Source organism: Canis lupus, chromosome 18, assembly GCF_048164855.1.
Source record: "Canis lupus baileyi chromosome 18, mCanLup2.hap1, whole genome shotgun sequence".
NCBI lineage: Eukaryota > Metazoa > Chordata > Mammalia > Carnivora > Canidae > Canis > Canis lupus.
In genome coordinates, this window is record NC_132855.1 from 27,754,504 (window position 1) to 27,772,938 (window position 18,435).

At 34.3% G+C, this 18,435-nt stretch overlaps 1 protein-coding gene across 23 annotated transcripts in view; it reads right to left on the bottom strand.

Moving 5' to 3' along the window:
* Positions 1–550: 550 nt before the first annotated feature.
* Positions 551–18,435, bottom strand: part of HDAC9 (histone deacetylase 9) — a 911,611-nt gene continuing 893,726 nt past the window's right edge. For all 23 annotated transcript variants that reach the window (XM_072783863.1, XM_072783864.1, XM_072783866.1 and 20 more), the window contains one exon: positions 551–6,771. In XM_072783863.1, the coding sequence (XP_072639964.1) occupies positions 6,732–6,771 (40 nt within the window). In that variant the 3' untranslated portion in view covers positions 551–6,731. The remainder of the gene's footprint in view (positions 6,772–18,435) is intronic.

The window sequence follows — 18,435 nt, forward strand, 5'->3', positions numbered from 1 at the left end:
GTAGGGGTTCAAGTGATGAATAGTGTAATTCTGGTACAGTGCTCAGTAAAGTAACAGGCACAAGTTTGGGCTTAACCAGTGTTAGCTATTCGTTATCCTGAGCAGCACATTACATTCAAACAGCAACTCTGTTTTAACCAACTTTTTCGTCTTTTTTAATTCTCACATTGTAAAGGGGATTTTTAAATAAATTTATTTTTTATTGGTGTTCAATTTGCCAACATATAGAATAACACCCAGTGCTCATCCCGTCAAGTGCCCACCTCAGTGCCGTCACCCAGTCACCCCCAACCCCCGCCCACCTCCCCTTCCACCACCCCTAGTTCATTTCCCAGAGTTAGGAGTCTCTAGTGTTCTGTCTCCCTTTCTGATATTTCCCACTCATTTTTTCTCCTTTCCCCTTGTAAAGGGGATTTATTTGCCAATAGCCTTTCAGTTTTTGAAAGTGAAACAGTATATGTCACAGTAACTTATAATTAATATTTTATCTATTCAACAAACACTTGCCAAATATCTAGTATTCAGAGTCTAGCAGTGGACACCAAGGAGGTAGACAAATAAGAACACTTTTATTTCAAACAGCTTTTATTCACACTAGGACTAGAGGAAAATCTAATTCAGTAGAAAACACAAGACAAAAGGAAATCTTTCATCCTCTTTGAAGGAAAATCACAACATTAACAACATTGACATTAATTTGGAACACACCATTGAATTATCCATTCAATATTTTCAAATACAAAAAAAGGAATCCTAAAGAAGGTAAACATTCCATGAGCATGTTCAACAATGGTATTGTTATTAGGTATTAATCCTTTATTAGATAATTATTTTTCACATCTGGGAAAACATCACTGGCAGCACAATTTTAAGAAAAGAAGTTTGGCAACAAGTATTTTTCTCAGCAGCTCTGGATGACAGATTTTGGTGAATGCTAGCCAAAAAAATTAAGGGCAAAACCACTGGTGCACAGAGGACAACAAACTGATCTTATTACAGAAACAGATATCAGACCACAATAGAAAAGACATTTTAATTTTACACAAAGCCAGAAACTCCAGATTATTGGCATACACATCAACAAGCCTGGTCTAAAGTTGTTTAATCATGAGAGTAATAAATATTCGTTTCCTGCCTGCCCTGCCCACCTTGTTTAAAAATATCAGGATATTTGCTTTCAAATGACACAAACTGACAAGGTATAATCTACAAAATGGTCATTCACTTGTAACAGAATGCTTCTTATGCCTAGCAACCACTGAAAGGGCAATTTCATATAACCCAGCTATTGTGGAGATAGACACTGACATTGCTTATCCAGAAAAATTTGAGAATCTTAAAATTAGAAAAAGCATATGTAGATTTTTATCTAAAAACATTTTTTTTCATCCCCAGGAAAGTGTGATTCCTCTTTAGATCTCAGAATTCTTAATTCCTAAGTTGTTATATTACTTCACTTCTACTCAAGTTTAAGTTAATAAAAGCAACAGCCTGAAGCTGCTGCAAGATATCAAGTGTCATAAAATGCCAACTCTAAGAAAGGGCACAACCATGAAGCTTAAAGGACATGACGACATTGTCCCACAAAACATTTGACCCTCCTTTATTTTATTTGATGTTGCAACATTTGCCTCTATTGTGCCTAAGGCCCAAACAGAAAAATAAAAGACTCCAATTTTCTTTGAATAGTCTGGAAATAATATCTTATTTCCAAATTATATTGATTTAAAATTACTCCTCTGGCATTTTTTCTTCAGGTTAGAGTTTATGCTTCTGAGTTTACTCAGAAAGGCATCATCCAAACGGCATGGAGAGTATATATAATCTTCTTACTGCTATAACTAGTACAACAGAAGTAGGCAGTACCAAGAATGGTGGGAAACCACATTTGAGACCAAAAGAAAAATTCTGTATTAATAAAATAAAGTGCCAAATCCAAGACTGTAGGCCAAAACACAATAACTGGGTCTATATTTTAAAATAAGAATAGTAAAAAAAAGTCAAGTAGCTCTTGAAAAGGAAGAGATAAAAAGGAAGATAAAGAGAATCTATACTAGAGTTTATGTAAATTGGCATGACTCAAAGTATACCTAGTAGTGTCTCAGAATATAAGTTGCTGAGGTTGTTTCTACTTAGGAAACATAGAGATTTAAGAAATTACTCTGATAGTTTAGATATGGCAGTTTGTTATTGGCAGTTAGACAAGGGAAAGAAGGGTGGAAAGGAAATTGTTGGTTACTAAGACTGGCCCTGTATGGTGAATTCATCACGTATTTGCTAAAAGTTCCAGTTTGAGAATTAAGATGGTTTGAGAAATTGTTACAATCCTATTACTCTATCATTGAGATCAAGTCCAAAAAGCCCCAGATCAACAGTCTAAGTTTCAATTGTCTGACCCAGCTATTTCCAACATATTATAACTGACTCAGCTGTTGCATAAGCCATTATATAAAACCAGCCATGTATATTATAAAAAACATAGACTGGAGCTGATTTGGAGAAATCAAGTTCTAGAGTCCTATATACCATGTTTATCTAAAAAATTTATACTCTGGACTATATGACAAGCATGCTGTGTTTCGTGAGGCATTTGATAGAGTAAAATCAAGGAGGCAAGGGCTATGGTTTTCAATGTAAATATGACTGAGAAAAGAAGCCACAGATAGGCACTTATGTATTTTAGTGATGGTACTGATTCAGGTGATATAATACACCTAATACTTCATTCAAAAGGCAGTAAATAGTATATAATACTGCTGGAGACCAAAATATAATTGTGTCCTCTGGGAACACAAGAGATATTTGATGAAGATCATGACCATGTTGATGATCAGTTTTAAAGACAACAATAAAATGCCTCCATTTCTTAGCTTAGATAATCTGGTTTTCATTTCTTTTGGAGGTGAAAATGCCCTCTTTACGGAAGAGTTAAACAGGTGTTTTTCCCTACTTCTTTTCTTTTTCCTATTTTTCAGCAAGTCATTTCATTCCTGAAGCAGGAAGAGAATGTTAAGATAGATACCCCTAGAAATGACAATGTCAAACTCTGACAAAATGATTATTTCCAGCTCAGAATGAATTGCTTTTAAGACAGAAACCTTTGGCTTGTTTTGTGGCTATTAGACATTTAATACTTTCACTGAGACAAGTTGAGTGTAAACTTTCAGAAGATAAATAGTAATAAATATTTAAATAAACCACCCTAAACATAGATGCTGGCATAAAAAATAAGTATAAAAGTCCTGATTGAAGAGAAATTTTCTCCCAGGAGACTTTCCACATGATAATTCTATTTTATTTCCATATGGAATCTGTGAAGAAATCCAGTAAATCCACAAAGCTTTATGAATGACCTTTGGAAATAAAATAGTACTAAGCTGTTAGGAGAGACCAGCTCTACAGTTTCTGAAATTGTGTGAGGAGACATCCTGCTTTCAAATCCACCACCTTTTCTTTTTCTTTTTTTTAAAAGGTTTTATTTCTAAGTAATCTTTACACCCAATGTGGGGTTGAGCTTACAACCCCAAGATCAAGAGTTACATGCTCTACCAACTGAGCCAGCCAGATGCCTCACCTATCCTCAGTGAGAGGTATGTGAAAGTTTGCAAAGGGTTATAGTAAAAACTGAAGGCAAGATTTCAATTCTTGTGATTGGTTATGGAAATGCGATTTGCAACAGTTTTGCACGAGTATCTCCATTTTCTCTAAAAGCAGATTTCTATCTCTGATATTGATGTAAATATGTTAAAAATGTTTTAAAATATTTCACTTGAAAACATTCTTTCCATTTACTAAGCAATAATTATATAGCCTCAATTATCACTTGAAGTCCATTTTACTTATTATCCTAATAAAATTGTCTGTTTTTCAACTTTATATTTAACCCTGGATTATAGTACATAATTGAGAAACTTAATTTTCTTTTTTGTATTTATTATCAAATCTTATTAAAGCCCTGGGATTATTTATTAATTGATTTCTCAAAAGTCATCATTTTTATTCATCATGCATAAGTTATGAGATTGTGAGAAAGCTTATGTATTTAGCCTTCAAAGTATGGATCAGAAAGACATGTTGCTGATAATGTTTAGAGGGGAGTTCTTCTAATAACCTCTTACTATTATGAGCAATAGAAATTAAGTGTGTAAGTGAAGAAAATGATTACCAAGTGAAACCACCCTTTCAAAAAGTGCTGGTCTATTTCAAAAGAAGTGTTGATATTCTCCAAAAGCCTCCATTCCGTCCCTGAAGGCTATCCTATAGCTTGTAATGGTATAATCAAAAAGTACTGGCATTCTGTTCTTAATACTACATTCAGCTGTGATTAATCCTCTCCATAGTTTATCTGCCTCTTGGTATCCTAAAGACCCTAACTGCAACCAATTGGGTACAGTATCACATGGAAGGATGTGTGATTAACTCATTAATGTGTCATGTTTTAAATCTAAATAACCATGGAGATGTCCTAGTGATTTGGCTTTATCAGTTTGATGGCTATGTATAATAAGTATGTGGCAAAATTATTACAGGAAGCTTCAGTAAATTACTATGATTGCACTAATCTGTTTCATTTTCTTATTCAACATCTAAAAAATATCTGGGAGGATGGAAAGTAGTAACAGAGATTTGTTATTATGAAGTTGATTTTTAAAAGTCACAATTACATTTCCAATTAAAATACGATATAACTTTCCTTGTCAAGGTGTGTGTGTGTTTTCTTTGGCTCCACTATTTGGTTTTCTGTAAGTAAATCTCCTCAAGCAATTATGGAAAATAGCAAGAGCTAGCAAACAAGATTGCATGAATTTCTTCGAAAATATTTTTTTTGCAAAAATTCATTACTATTGTGAATCTAGATTGACCTTACTCTTATGCAATAAAACTAATTTTTAACTAATACTGAATTACATTCCATTTAAGATTTCCTATTTCAAAGAGTGTCTCAAATTTCTAAGATGTTAAACCAAGTATTGAGCCATTTTTGTATATGTAATAAAAGTCTTTAAAATTAAAATGGTAATCCTAAAAAAACCAAATGCATGAAAAATATGGTCTGACTGTATAACAAAAGGGAGTTATATAATTCTACTTGAGTGAGATCTTTCATCTTTGATTTACAGGTTAGAGTCCTCTTTAACTAAAACCATATTGTTCTATATCTTTCATATCATGGCCTTCCCTAAAACCTTGTTTTAATTAAGGTTTCTTTCAGATTTCTGAATAAAAGCATGACAATCTTCACTTATGGCTTTAATATATCCTTTGAGTTAGGAAAATATATAAAAGAAACAACTCTTTCAAAAGCATCATCAGATATTAAATACTGTGAGGTATTCTACATCAATATCTTTAGGTGTTTGAGTTATACATTGAAATAAAATTTTGGGAGGTAGGGGCATAACCTACTAATATTTAGTAAATTGCTTTTAATCTCAGAAATAAATGTCCTTTATTTTTAGCCTTTGACATTAAGGCAACATGTGTGAAGGTTAAATTTATGTTTTTGTGTTTGTCTTTTCTCCACAGGAAGGCACAACTTTAAGGTTAACACAATTCAAGGTGACTTCAAATAGGCAATGCCTTCATTAACACATTTTCAAGATCTAGAAAATTCAGTAACATTGCTTCACCTCAATGATGTCACAGCTAAAAGAATACATCAGGCCAAGCAACCGTGTTAACCTGAAAAGTAAAACAAACCAACCAACCAACAAACAAAAAAAACCCAAACACGAAATACTCAAGGCTCCTGAGTAATTGGGGAGATTACGGGTAATCTTTAGCTTTTCTATAGGAAGGAAGGATGAAAGGTAAGAAGAAAGGATGTGATGGAGGAAAGATGAAAAGTGAGAACTAAGTTCTTAATGGATTTGGAAAAAATTAAGACCATCTTATGTTGAACATATGCTTGAAACTACTATCATCAGAGCAAGGGATGTATGAGGGGGGAGACCTCATCCTCAAATACAATTGTAAATCTCCATGTGTGGGGATGCACAGAGGGATATCAGGGAAATAGGGTTATTTTTCTCAAAAAATGTGACATAAAATATTGCACCATTACATACAGTATGTGAGGTTCCTTTGGCATTTGGACTTTGAGATTTAGCATGGTTTATTCCACTGAAAAAAGCCTCATCCCAGTTTCTCCATCTTGAACTCTTACTAGCAAGAGTTGAATCATGTGTTAAAACAAAGGCCAAAAAACAAACAAAACAAAACAACCCTTGCAATATGTTGGGAACTGTTATCCGTTCATAGCTGAAAGCAAATCCTGTAAACAATTTAAGACTGACAAAAATTACCCAATAAAAAACTGATCAGAATGTCAGGAATGAGTATTTCTTAGGTTTTGCCCAAAATTTCACTGGCTGTCATAGCATCCATAATAATTAACAGTATCTAATGCTGTACTGGATGTTATTAGTTCATACTCTGGGCCTAGGAGTGGGTCACCCAGCATATTAAAAGTATGCTGGAAGCAGTTTCTTCCAATCGTGGTTTACTGTAACTTTAGAATCACAGCAGTTACGTTTAAGGAATCTTTAATGCCCTTTCAAGTCCATCCAAAGAACAAGTGAAGCTGCTGTTCAGAATTTTGTGCCCAGTGTTTATGTTACATCGAATCTGTGCCACCCAGGCAGCAGACAAGACATGTCTGAGGGTGCTGGGTGGGGGGATACACAATGATGTCACACACAGGAAATATGGGGGTGGGGGGGCTTGGCACTTCACAAGGCTGGCTCCTCTTCCATAGGCTCACCAGCAGTTCTGTAAAAATAAACAGGCAATCAGAATACGGCATAAGAGTACACAATGACATTGTAGATTTTCATGCATAATCAAAGCTGATTTTTCAGCTCTCTCTGATGTTTATTTGTGTTATTCAGTTATCCATAAATAGAGTTTCTTTCCTAGGAAGTATAAACAAATGTCAAGTGGAAAAACATTTTAGATCCAAGCAATCATTGGAAATGTTCCTGTTTATATTAAAACATGTCAAAATATTTTATAATTCTAGATTCTGAAATGTACATGTTTTGTGTCTAGGATGGTCCAATAATTTATTGAAAAAATTAACTATAATATTTTATTTTAGGAGCAATTACAATGATTTCCTATGGAACCAGTGTGCTAATGAGAGCAAAGGACCCAGCTTGCTTCTGGAGGAGACTCACCAGGGCTCTAGTTTTTGCTTCTGTTCTTTCATAACTGGATTGGCTGCCTGCCGGAGGCATTTCAAATCAAATTCTGAATTTGATTAGCAAATCGCTGCTACAGAACCAACGTTTTTACAAGAAATGCTCTATGGTAGTGTGTAAATAGCTTTTATTCGACATCATCTGTGGGGTGTTCTGCTCAGGCAAAACCAAAACTAATTGCTTGAAAATTTATACTTGATACTTAAACTTAATTTAGTAACACTCTGAGGGTGTTTTAAGGCAAACTTTTAAAATGATTTTTAATTTAGTCAAAGGGACAGATTGTAGCAGATATCCAAATACATGAAGTAGTTGGATTATTGAGAGAAGAAAACTAGGTTTTGAGAGGACAAGAGAATTGATTTTGAATCTGAGCTCTGTGATTTGCTAATGCTTCAATTTGCTAATGTTCTAACTACACTTCTGTGAAGCTGTGGCTTTAGGTTCAAAAACGTGGGGAAAAAATGTTCTTAGCAGAGTTAATGAAGGTTTAAAAAAAGGAAATAAAATTGGCTTGTAAGTAATAAACACTATGAGACATTACTTATTTAATATTTTGGATTTGTCCCTTTGTCATCTAGCCTATGCATAAAATTGTGTGAATGGCACACAGATACAGAGTCATGCCTGTGCTACCACAGGAAACTAAGGAAACACAATATTTAGATGATGGCTCTCTTTGGGTGGTGGAATAATAGATAGGTGGCTTTCATTTTCTTTTTCATACAGTTTATACTTGCTAGTATTCTATAATGAGTTACTTTCATATTAGAAAAAAATGCCATCTTTAAAACACAGCTGTTTATGAAGACAAATGGACTATTTAGCCATTTTTAATAGATTTATAATAAGAAAAAAGCCAATATTTCTAGGCATCTCTAAGTAGTTTCCATTTAACTTAGTGTTTTTATAATAAATTTAAAATCTTAAAATCAAGTTTTATCAATGATATGGTAATGAAAAAAATTTTAACTCATCCTCTAAAGAGTGAGTAATATCAGCTATTCATTATTTAACATTACCCAAAAGAGGGAGTTCCAAATGAGTCCATGTGGAATACAAAAAAAAAAAAAAAATCATTTCTTAGGAAGTTATAGCCTGCCCAAGAGTGTACTGGATAAGGAGACTGTGAGAAAGTGTTTAGATTTGCTATGTAAGATAAAAGCTATTTAAGTGAGTCATACTCAATTTAAATCTTTCCAAACAAAAATGATCTGCATTCTGAGAAGAAAATTCTTAAGGAAAACATTTAAGAGAATAATTTATATGTAAACATGCAAACTTATTTACATCTTAGAATATGTGGATAATACAGGTGTAGAATCCTCAAACTAGGTACCCTAATGGAGACTGAATTTTCCTAATTTTTTCCAGCCTTGAGACCTGACATACAATATTATATAAATTTAAAGTGCAATGTGATGATTTGATAGACATATATATTGCAAAATGTTTACCACAAAAACACATCTTTCACCCCACATAAATACCCTTTTGTTGTTGTTGTTATGGTAAGAATATTCAGGATTTAATCTCACAGCAACTTTCATGCATACAATAGAGTATTGGTAACTCTAGTCACCTTTCCTTACATTAGATCCCTGGAATTTATTCATTTTATAACCAAAAGTTTGTACTTTTTGACCAACACTGCTCCATTTCCCCCAACTTCTAGCCTCTGGTAACTAACGTTCTGTTTTCTGTTTCTATAAGTTTAACATGGACTTTTCCCAGTTTTATTCAGAAATAATTGACATATATCATTGTATAAGTTCAAGATGGTTTGATTTACATATACTGTGAAATGATTATCATAATAGGCTTAGTTAATATCCATCATCTGATACACATACCGAAGTCAAAGTTTTTAGGTTTCACATATAAATAAGATCATACAGATAAATATTTTTCTTACTCTGCCTTATGTCATGTAGCATAATGCCCTCTGGTTCACCCAGGTTGAATCTTCTCTTTTATGGCTGAATAATATTTCATTGTAAGTTGGGGCTTAGTCTGTTCTTTTTCTAGAGGTTCCTTAAGATATAAGGATTGTTGTAGATTATGTATGTATCTATGTATGTACTTAGGTAGGTATTTATTGCTGTAAGTTTGCCTCTTAACGCTGCATTTGCTTTATCCCAGAAGTTTCGTTATATTGTGTTTCCATTTTTGTTTCAATATATTTTTTGGATTTTCTTTTGCTTCTATCCTTGATCCATTAGCTGTTCAAGAGTCTGTTAATTTCCACATTTTTGTGGATTTTCCAGTTTTCCTCTTGTTATTCGTCCTGAATTTCATAGTATTGTGGTCACAAAAGATACTTGGTATTAGTTCAGTCTTTTAAAATTTGTTAAGACTTGTTTCATGACATAACATGTGATTTGTCCTGGAGAATGTTCTGTGTACACTTGAGTAAAATGTGTATTTTCCTGCTGTTGGATGAAATGTTTTGTACATGTCTGTCAGATCCATTTGGTCTAAAGTATAGATCAAGTCTGATGTTTTCTTATTGATTGTCTTGTCTGGAAGATGTATCCATTAGAGAAAGTGGGGGTACTGAAGTTTCCTACTATTATTGTATTGCTGTATATTATGCTTTCCAGGCCTGTTAGTATTTGCTCAATATATTTAAGGGTTATGGTGTTGGCTGCATAAGTATTTACAATTGTTGTATTCCCTTGATGAACTGATCTCTTGTTATTTTTTTCCAAAGTCTATTTTTTCTGATATAAGTATGCTACTCCTACTATTTTGGTTTCCATTTGCACAGAATATCTTTTTCCATCCTTTCACTTTGAGCCTATGTGTGTCCTTAAAACTGAAGTAGTCTTTTGTAAGCAGTAACCAGTAAGGGTCTCGTTTGTTTGTTTAAATCCATTTAGCCACTCTATGCCTTTTGATTGAAGAATTTAATCCACTTACATTTAAAATAATTGTTTCTCTCTAAGGGCTTACTATTACCATTTTGTTAATTGCTTTCTGGCTGTTTTGTAGTCCCTTTGTTCCTTTCTTTCTCTCTTGATGTCTTCATTTTGAATTGATATTTCTTCAGAACGGTATACTTGATTTCCTTCTCTTTATTTCATGTGTATCTACATAGCTCTTTGTTTTATGGTTAGTCTGAGGCAATCTTGAAACATCTTGTATCTATAAAAATCTATGTAAGCTGATAACAACCTAATTTTGATCACATGCAAAACTGTACCCTTTTACTCTTCCTCCTTACATTTTTTTCATGTTAGAATTTCAGGGATATATCTGTTAGTGAATTACTGTAGCTACAGCTATTTTTAACACTTGTGTCCTTTAGAATTTATGCTAGAGTTAAGTGATTAACACAACATTTCACAGTATTAGGGCATTCTGATTCTGTGTTCTTACATTTACTTGTGTAGAGAATATTTTCATGTTTTGTTTTTATGTTGCTTATTATTATCCTTTCTTTTTCAGCTTATGGAACTCCTTTCAGCATTTCTTGTAAGGCAGGTGTTGTGATGAAGAACTAACTCAGCTTCTGTTTTTTGGGAAAATTTTTATCTCACCTTCATTTCTGAAGGACAACTTTGCTAAGTAAACTAATCTGGTTGGCAGGTTTTTAATTTCAGCATTTTGAAAATATCATCCTACTGTCTCCTGGCTTCCGGGGTTTTTGTTGAGAAATCCACTCAGTCTGATGAAGAGTTCCCCAGTATGAGATATTTTTCTCGATACTTTTACATTTCTGTCTTTAATATAGACAGTTTTATTATTATTATTTTATTAAGATCATTTTGGATTGGAATTTGGGGCTGACCTATTAGCTTCATAAACTTGGATATCTAAATCTTTCCTCAGGTTTGGGAAGTTCAGCCATTATTACTTTATTATTTTTTCTTTTTCTTTTAAGATTGTTTTTATTTATTTATTCATGAGAGACAGAGAGAGAGAGGCAGAGACACAGGCAGAGGGAGAAGCAGGCTTCATGCCGGGAGCCTGATGTGAGACTCGATCCCAGGTCTCCAGGATCAGGCCCTGGGCTGAAGGCAGGTGCTAAACTGTTGAGCCACCCGGGCTGCCCCCCATTATTACTTTAAATAAACTTTCTGTCACTTTCTCCTGAGACTCCAATAATTCATAGATTGTCTTAATGGTTTCCTATGAATCCCTTACACTTTCTTCATTCCTTTTTTTAATTTTTGCTCCTCTGACTGAATAATTTCAAACTATCTGTCTTCAATTTCATTTATTCTTTCTTCTGCTTGGTTCAGTATGATGTTGAGCTCTGTACTGAATTCTTTAATTCAGTTATTGTATTCTTCAGCTCCAAACCTTTTTTGATTATTTTCTGTTTTCTGTCTCTTTGTTGAACTCATTTTGTTCTTTTATTGTTTTCCTGATTTTTATTAAATTGTTTGTATTCTCCTGTAACTTTCTGAGTATCTTTAGAACAATTATTTCTAATTCTTTTTCAGGCAATTCATGTATCTCCATTTCCTTGGGTCAGTTACTAGAAGTTTACTCAGTTCCTTTGGTGGTGTCAGATTTCCCTGATTATTCATGATCCCTGTAGCTCTGTGTCTGGGGCAGGGAGGCATCATATTTAGTTGGCTCAAGTGTCTCAGGTCTGTAACACTGACAGCTGTGTAGTCTTTCATAAGCACTGTGATGGCGGAGGATGGGGAGGTGTTAGAGTGACTGCAAGGGATTTTGGGGTCCTCAGTATCTTCTTCAAGTACAGCAGCTAGGGACCAGGACAGCCACTGTGGTGGCTGGAGCTGGTGGTGTACACACTTGCCTGCAGTAGCCCTGGGTCTTGGCATGTACTCCTGTAGTTGCAAGGCCTTCTCAGAGGCACACAGCAGTGGAAGCCAGTGTTGGGACTTAGGCTGATGGGGTATAAGTACTTAACTGAAGGGGCTAGTTGAGCCAATGATGCAAGCTACTGACAGGAGGAGTCAGGGCTAGATGTGGGCCTTGATTATTTGAGTATGCTTCTGTGGCTGAAGGGTGTCACCATAGGTATGAGCATGGCATTGAGGCTAGTGACATGAGTTGACCAGCTGGAGGGACTAGCTGCATGTGGGCTCAGCAGGTTATGCAGTGACAGAAGATAGGGCTGAAACCTATCCAGCGATCCCAGGTTAAGAAAACTTAGAAAAATGTAAAGCAGAAAGTAAAGAATTTAACCAGAGAAAATATATAGTGTAAAATTAAATTCCTGTATTTTCCTTAAATTCTTGTACATTTCCTTAAATGTATTTCATTTCTTATGATTTTTAAAACAGTATTTTAAAACTTATATTAATAATGCTATTGAATAAGACATATTTTCTCTTGTTCTATTTATTTAATTTAATCTCTTTGTATCTTGCTTTCTCTTCCTCCTCCAAGGCAGGCAATCTAATACTATGTACATTATTTTATTTGTAAGGTGTTCTTCAGAGCTATATATTATTATTTTGTGGGCATATATTTTTATTTTTTGTAAATTTTATTTTTATATACATATATATAATTTCTGTTGCTTAACTTTTTTACTTAGTACTGCATTTATTAAATCTATCCATGCAGTTATGTTTATCTAGTCTGTAGCTGCTAAGAACTACCTGGCATCTCCATGGTATATATCTGCCACATTTTAACTATCCATTCTCTCAATAATGGACCCCAGGTTTGACCCCCTCTGAATAAAGCTGTAGTGAACTTCCTAGTACCTGTACTTTAATGATTCTAGATGAGAAAGTCTTCAGTATACACCACAGGAGCAGGATTACTAGGTCATATGTTTTGTGTATAGTAAATGGTACTAAATTGCTTTCCAGAACAGCTACCATAGTTTACCTTCCCACAGCCTCCAAAGCTCCACATCTCTACTGGTTCTGACATTTCACACTTCATCGAATTTTTCACTGACTCAAATAATAATTACTGAGTGTCTATGATGTACTCTGGCTATGTTCTAGGTACTAGAAGTATAGAGGAGACACAGGAAATATAACAGAGGTATCTGATCTAATTTCAGAATTGATGGTCAGTGAATATTCTCCAAGAAGAGGAAGTGATATTTGATCTGAGATCTAAAGGGTAGTGGAAGAAAATGGAGAGGCCAACATAGGGTCAGTGGGAGGAAAAGTAAGATAAGTTCCAAACAGAGGGAAGGATGTGTGCCAAGAGGCGTGATGTGAACATGAATATAGGTCTGTGGAAAAAATGTAAAAACCACAATAAGATACTCTTACATACCCACTAGGAAGGCTAAAATTTTGAAGACTGATTTTACATAGTGTAGGTGTAGATATGACAGGAGGAGTCAGGGCTAGATGTGGACGTTGATTATTGGAGTATGCCCCTGTGGCTGAAGGGTGTCACCGTAGGTATGACACTTATGGTGGACTAGTCATTCATTGCTGGTGGGAATGAAAGATGGCACAACCATTTTGGAAAGCAGTTTGGAAGTTTCTCACAAAGTAAAACACATGGCTTCCCTATAGCTTGGTGATTCCACTCCTAGGTATATATCAAAGAAAACTGAGTGCTTGTGTTCACAAAATAAAAACTTGTACGAAAATTTCAGAGACTTAGGTTCCTCAGAAAATTAAAAATATAATTACCATATGATCCAGCAATTCCAGTTCTGGGTATATATCCAAAAGAATTGAAAACAGGATCTTGAAGAGATAATTGCACACTCATATTCATTGAAGCATTATTCGCAGTATCCAAGAGGTGGAGGCAACCTAAATGTCCATTAATAGATGAATGATAAAGAAAATGTGGCATATACCTACAATGGAATATTATTCAGCTCTAAAAAGGATGGAATTTTGTCATATACTATAATACGGTTGAACCTTGAGGACATTATGTTAAGTGAGGTAAGCCAGTCACAAAAAGACAGATACTTCATGATTACACTAATATGAGATATCTAAAGGAATAAAATTCTTAGAATAATGGTTGTTGGAAGCTGGAGGAATGGGGAAAAAGGGAAATAGTTATTTAGTAGGCATAGAGCTTTAGTTTTGTGAGATGAAAAAGTTCTAGAGATATGTTGCACAATAACGGGCCATACAGTTAACACTACTGTTTTGTACACTTAAAAATGATTCAGATGGCAAATGTTATGTTATGTGCTTTTTACCACAATAATAAAAATTTTCATAGAAGCTTTTTTCATAATTGCCCTAAATGGCAGAAGATCTTAATATATATATATTAATATATATATTTATATATATATATATTCAGATTTTATTTATTCATGAGAGACACACAGAGAGAGTCAGAGACATGGGCAGAGGGAGAAGCAGGCTCCCTGCGGGGATCCTGATTTGGGACTTGATCCTAGGACCCTGGTATTATACCCTGAGCAGAAGGCAGATGCTCAACCACTGAACCACCTAGGCATCCCTGAATACTTTTCTAAATAAGACATATAGAGGATAGATGGGACATGAAAAGGTATTCAATATTACTAATAATTAGGGAAATGCAAATCAAAACCACAATAAGATATCATCTCATACCTGTCTGAATGGCTATTACCAAAGGACAAGAAATAACAAGTGATGGCAAGGATAAGGAGAAAAGAAAACTCTCGTGCACTGTTGGTGGGATTGTAAATTGATGTAGTCCTTTGAAAAACAGTATGGAGTTTTCTCAAAAAATTAGAAACAGAATTGCCATATGATCCAGCAATTCTATTTCTGGGTATTTATCAAAGGAATGACAACACTAACTTAAAAATGTATATGCACCACCATACTCACTGCAGCATGACTTAAAATAGCCAAGGTATAAAAGCAGCCTAAGTGTCTATTAATGGATGAATGGATAAAGAAAATGTGATATAATTGAATGTTATTAAGCCATAAAAAAAGAAAATTGGAGTGCCAGGGTAGCTCAGCTCGTTAAGCAGCTGACTCTTGATTTTAGCTCAAGTCATGATCTTGTGAGTTGTGAGATTGAGCCCCCTACGAGGCTTAGCATGGAGCCTCCTTAAGATTCTCTTTCCCTCTCCTTATGCCCTCCCTCCACTTGCTTATTCTCTCTTTCTCTCTCTCCAAAAAAAATTTTTTTTAATTAAAAAAAATAAAATGTAGTATAAGAAGAAAATCTTGCATTTGTGACAACTTGGATGGACTTTGAGGGCATTACATTAAGTGAAATAAGTCAAATGGAGAAAGACAAATGCTGTGTCATCTCACTTGTTTGTGGAATCTAAAAAAACTCTTGAATTTACAGAGAAAAGATTGGTAGTTGTGAGAGGTGAGAGTAGGGGTAAGAGGGAGGCAAAATGGGTAAAAGAAGTCAAAAGGTACAAATTTCCAGTTACAAAATAAATAAGTCCTGGAGATGTAATATACAGCATAGTGACTATAGTTTTTTTGTTCGAAAGTTGTTAAGAGAATACATCTTAAAAGTTTTCATGACAAGAAAAAATTATAACTATGTGTGCTGATAGATGTTAACTAGAGTCATTGGGGTAACTATTTCACAATATATACATATATCAAATCATTATGTTTTACATTTTAGTAATATGTGTTACATATCAATTGTCTCAATAAAAAAAAAAACAGCAAGATAAATTAATAGCCCCAAGTGGTAAACAAGCCAAACATGAATCCACAGGTATATGGATAAACAAATTAGGGTGGTTTATACACGGGGATAATGCACAATAATAAAAAATGAACAAACTGTGATGAGATGGATCTCAAAAACATTATGCTTAGTGGAGTAAAAGAAGACAGATAAAATGCTGAATGAATTACTGATTCCCTTTAAATGAAATTTAAAGTTTGGTAGAACTAATCTACAGTATTAAAACTAAAAAAAAAAATCTCTGGAAGAAGTAGCATTGACTAAGAGACATGAGAAAATTTTCTGGGTACTGGATGATGTTCATGTAAGTATGGATTAGGTAAAAAATCTTTTGATTTGGGTGTACTATTATATGTAAGGTATACCCCAATTTGAAAAAAGAAAATGAAACTAGTTCATTGTTAGAACACAGATCAGAAAACCAAGAGGAAAGATTTCATATATAAGATACAAAATCAAGGGAAGGGTCTGATCATGGAGCGCTTATGCGTTCCTGTTAACAATGATGATCTTTATGCTAACGGCAATGGAAAGGCATTGAAGGGTTTCAAGCAAAGGCATGACAGGATTTGCCATCCAGTGTTTTGTTTTGTTTTGTTTTGTTTTGTTTTGTTTTGTTTTGTTTTGTTTTTAAGAGCTCCCTGACTGCTGTGTAGAAAATGGATTGGGAAGGAGGCAAAGTGGATATGGGAACTAGAAAGGAAGCTAATGTAAGAGTTTGGATGAGAGATGAAGGTACTTTTAGACTGAGTATTGTCAGTAGAAGTTTAAAAAAACACATGGTTTGCTCAAGCTATTCTTTCTCTCTTAGATACCTTTCTTCGTATTTCCTAGGTAAAATCCTATTTTTCCACCCCGGCTCAGTTGTTCTGCTCTGTGATTTGTTCCACATTTCTAGGCCTGTGTGAGATCTTCTTTTATTTTACAGCTCAATATAGCAAATTACTTGTCACTTATTATAGTTGGTTGCTCATGTCTAATCCTGTGGTAGGAAGAATAATAGCCCCCCAAAATGTCTATGTTCTAATCCCTGGAAGCTGTGAATATGCTAACCTTTCATGGCTAGATGTGATAAAAGTTAAGTACCTTGAGATAAAGAAATTATCCTAAATTATCCTAGTGGAGCTAATCTAATGAGTCTTTAAAAGCAGAGAATAGTTCCCAGCTTGTAAACCAGCCTGTCCAGCTTTCTTCCTTCAGTCAGAGAAAGAACTGATAAGTGAAGAAAGGTCATCAGGATGTAAAGTTGCTGACTTTGAAGATAGAGGAAGGGGGGTCACAAGCCAAGGAATGCAGGCAGCTTCTGGAAGCTGGAAAAGACAAGGATGTAGATTCTCCCCTAGAGCCTCCAAGAAAGGACCCAAGCCCTGACAACCTCTTGATTTTAGCCCAAAGAGACCTGTGCCAGCCTTCTGATCTATCATTTTAAGTTACTAAATTTATTTCTAAAGAAGAATTTAAATACTTTTTTAAAGATAGCAATAGAAAACTACTACATTCCCCAAGTATATGAACCTTTTGTGGACTACGAGGAGTCTTTGTAACTGTGCCCTTCAATACTTTGACACATACAGAATATTCAGAAAGTGTTTAAAGATTGAATGGACTGGATATTCTTCTTCCTCATTTTTCAGGTTGGAGGATAATCCTGTAATCTGTCAGCATCACTACCAAGTTTTTATTCCATCCTAAATATAATTCCTTTCTCCATTCAGATAGACACTTTGCCGCCTCCTCCTTTATTATGTTTATTTAGCCAATCCATCTTTATGATATGAGTTCTATGAATTCTAGTCATCTGGAAATTGATATGGTCAATTAGCACTACAAAAGAAAATAAATATAAAATACACATTTCGAAAACATAAAAATATAAAACCACTGATTCTCTCAGAAAACGGTGAATTAAGGGAGATTAGAATTACTCAGGTATATTTATAAAGTGTTATATTACCATTTTAACAATATTTTACCTTCCATCTTCTGTCTTTAGTGATTGACTGATTCATCCATTCATTCAGTATTTATTACCTATAATATATTAGGCATTCTGAAAATTTTAAGTTAAGTCACGTAATCACAGGTTAATTAACTCAATTTCTTGCTTAGAGATTATTTGTGATTCTCTTGTTTTTAATGACTATACTATTCTTTTAACCTATGAACACTTAGATGCCTTTCCTATTTTACTTATAATTCTATTCAAATAGAATAGAATGTTTTTCCTTATAAAACATTTCTTTAAAGAATTCAGAATGGAGCCCTGAATGTATAAATGAGCACTGGATTGAATCCCTATCATTACTAAGTCAGACTTCATATATGCCCCATGACCACATAGTAGGCACTGAACACAGAGATAAAAAGATAGTCCCAGAGGAGGAGGAAAAAGAAGAAAAGAAGAGACATATTATCCTTCCTTTTATCAGGAGCTTCCAAATCTCAATCCACTTAGCCCACTTTTCAGCTAAGGCTTTTTTGACACTGGATATGTGGTGAATGAAAATTAAGGATAAAATTTATTTTGGAATGTTTGCCTGCTTAGATAAACAAGTACTCAAAATAAAGGTATCATAGAGAAAAATCAGAAACCTGCATAATTTGTACAATATTTAGCTTTTAGAAGCCTTGGGGACACAATCCTAAA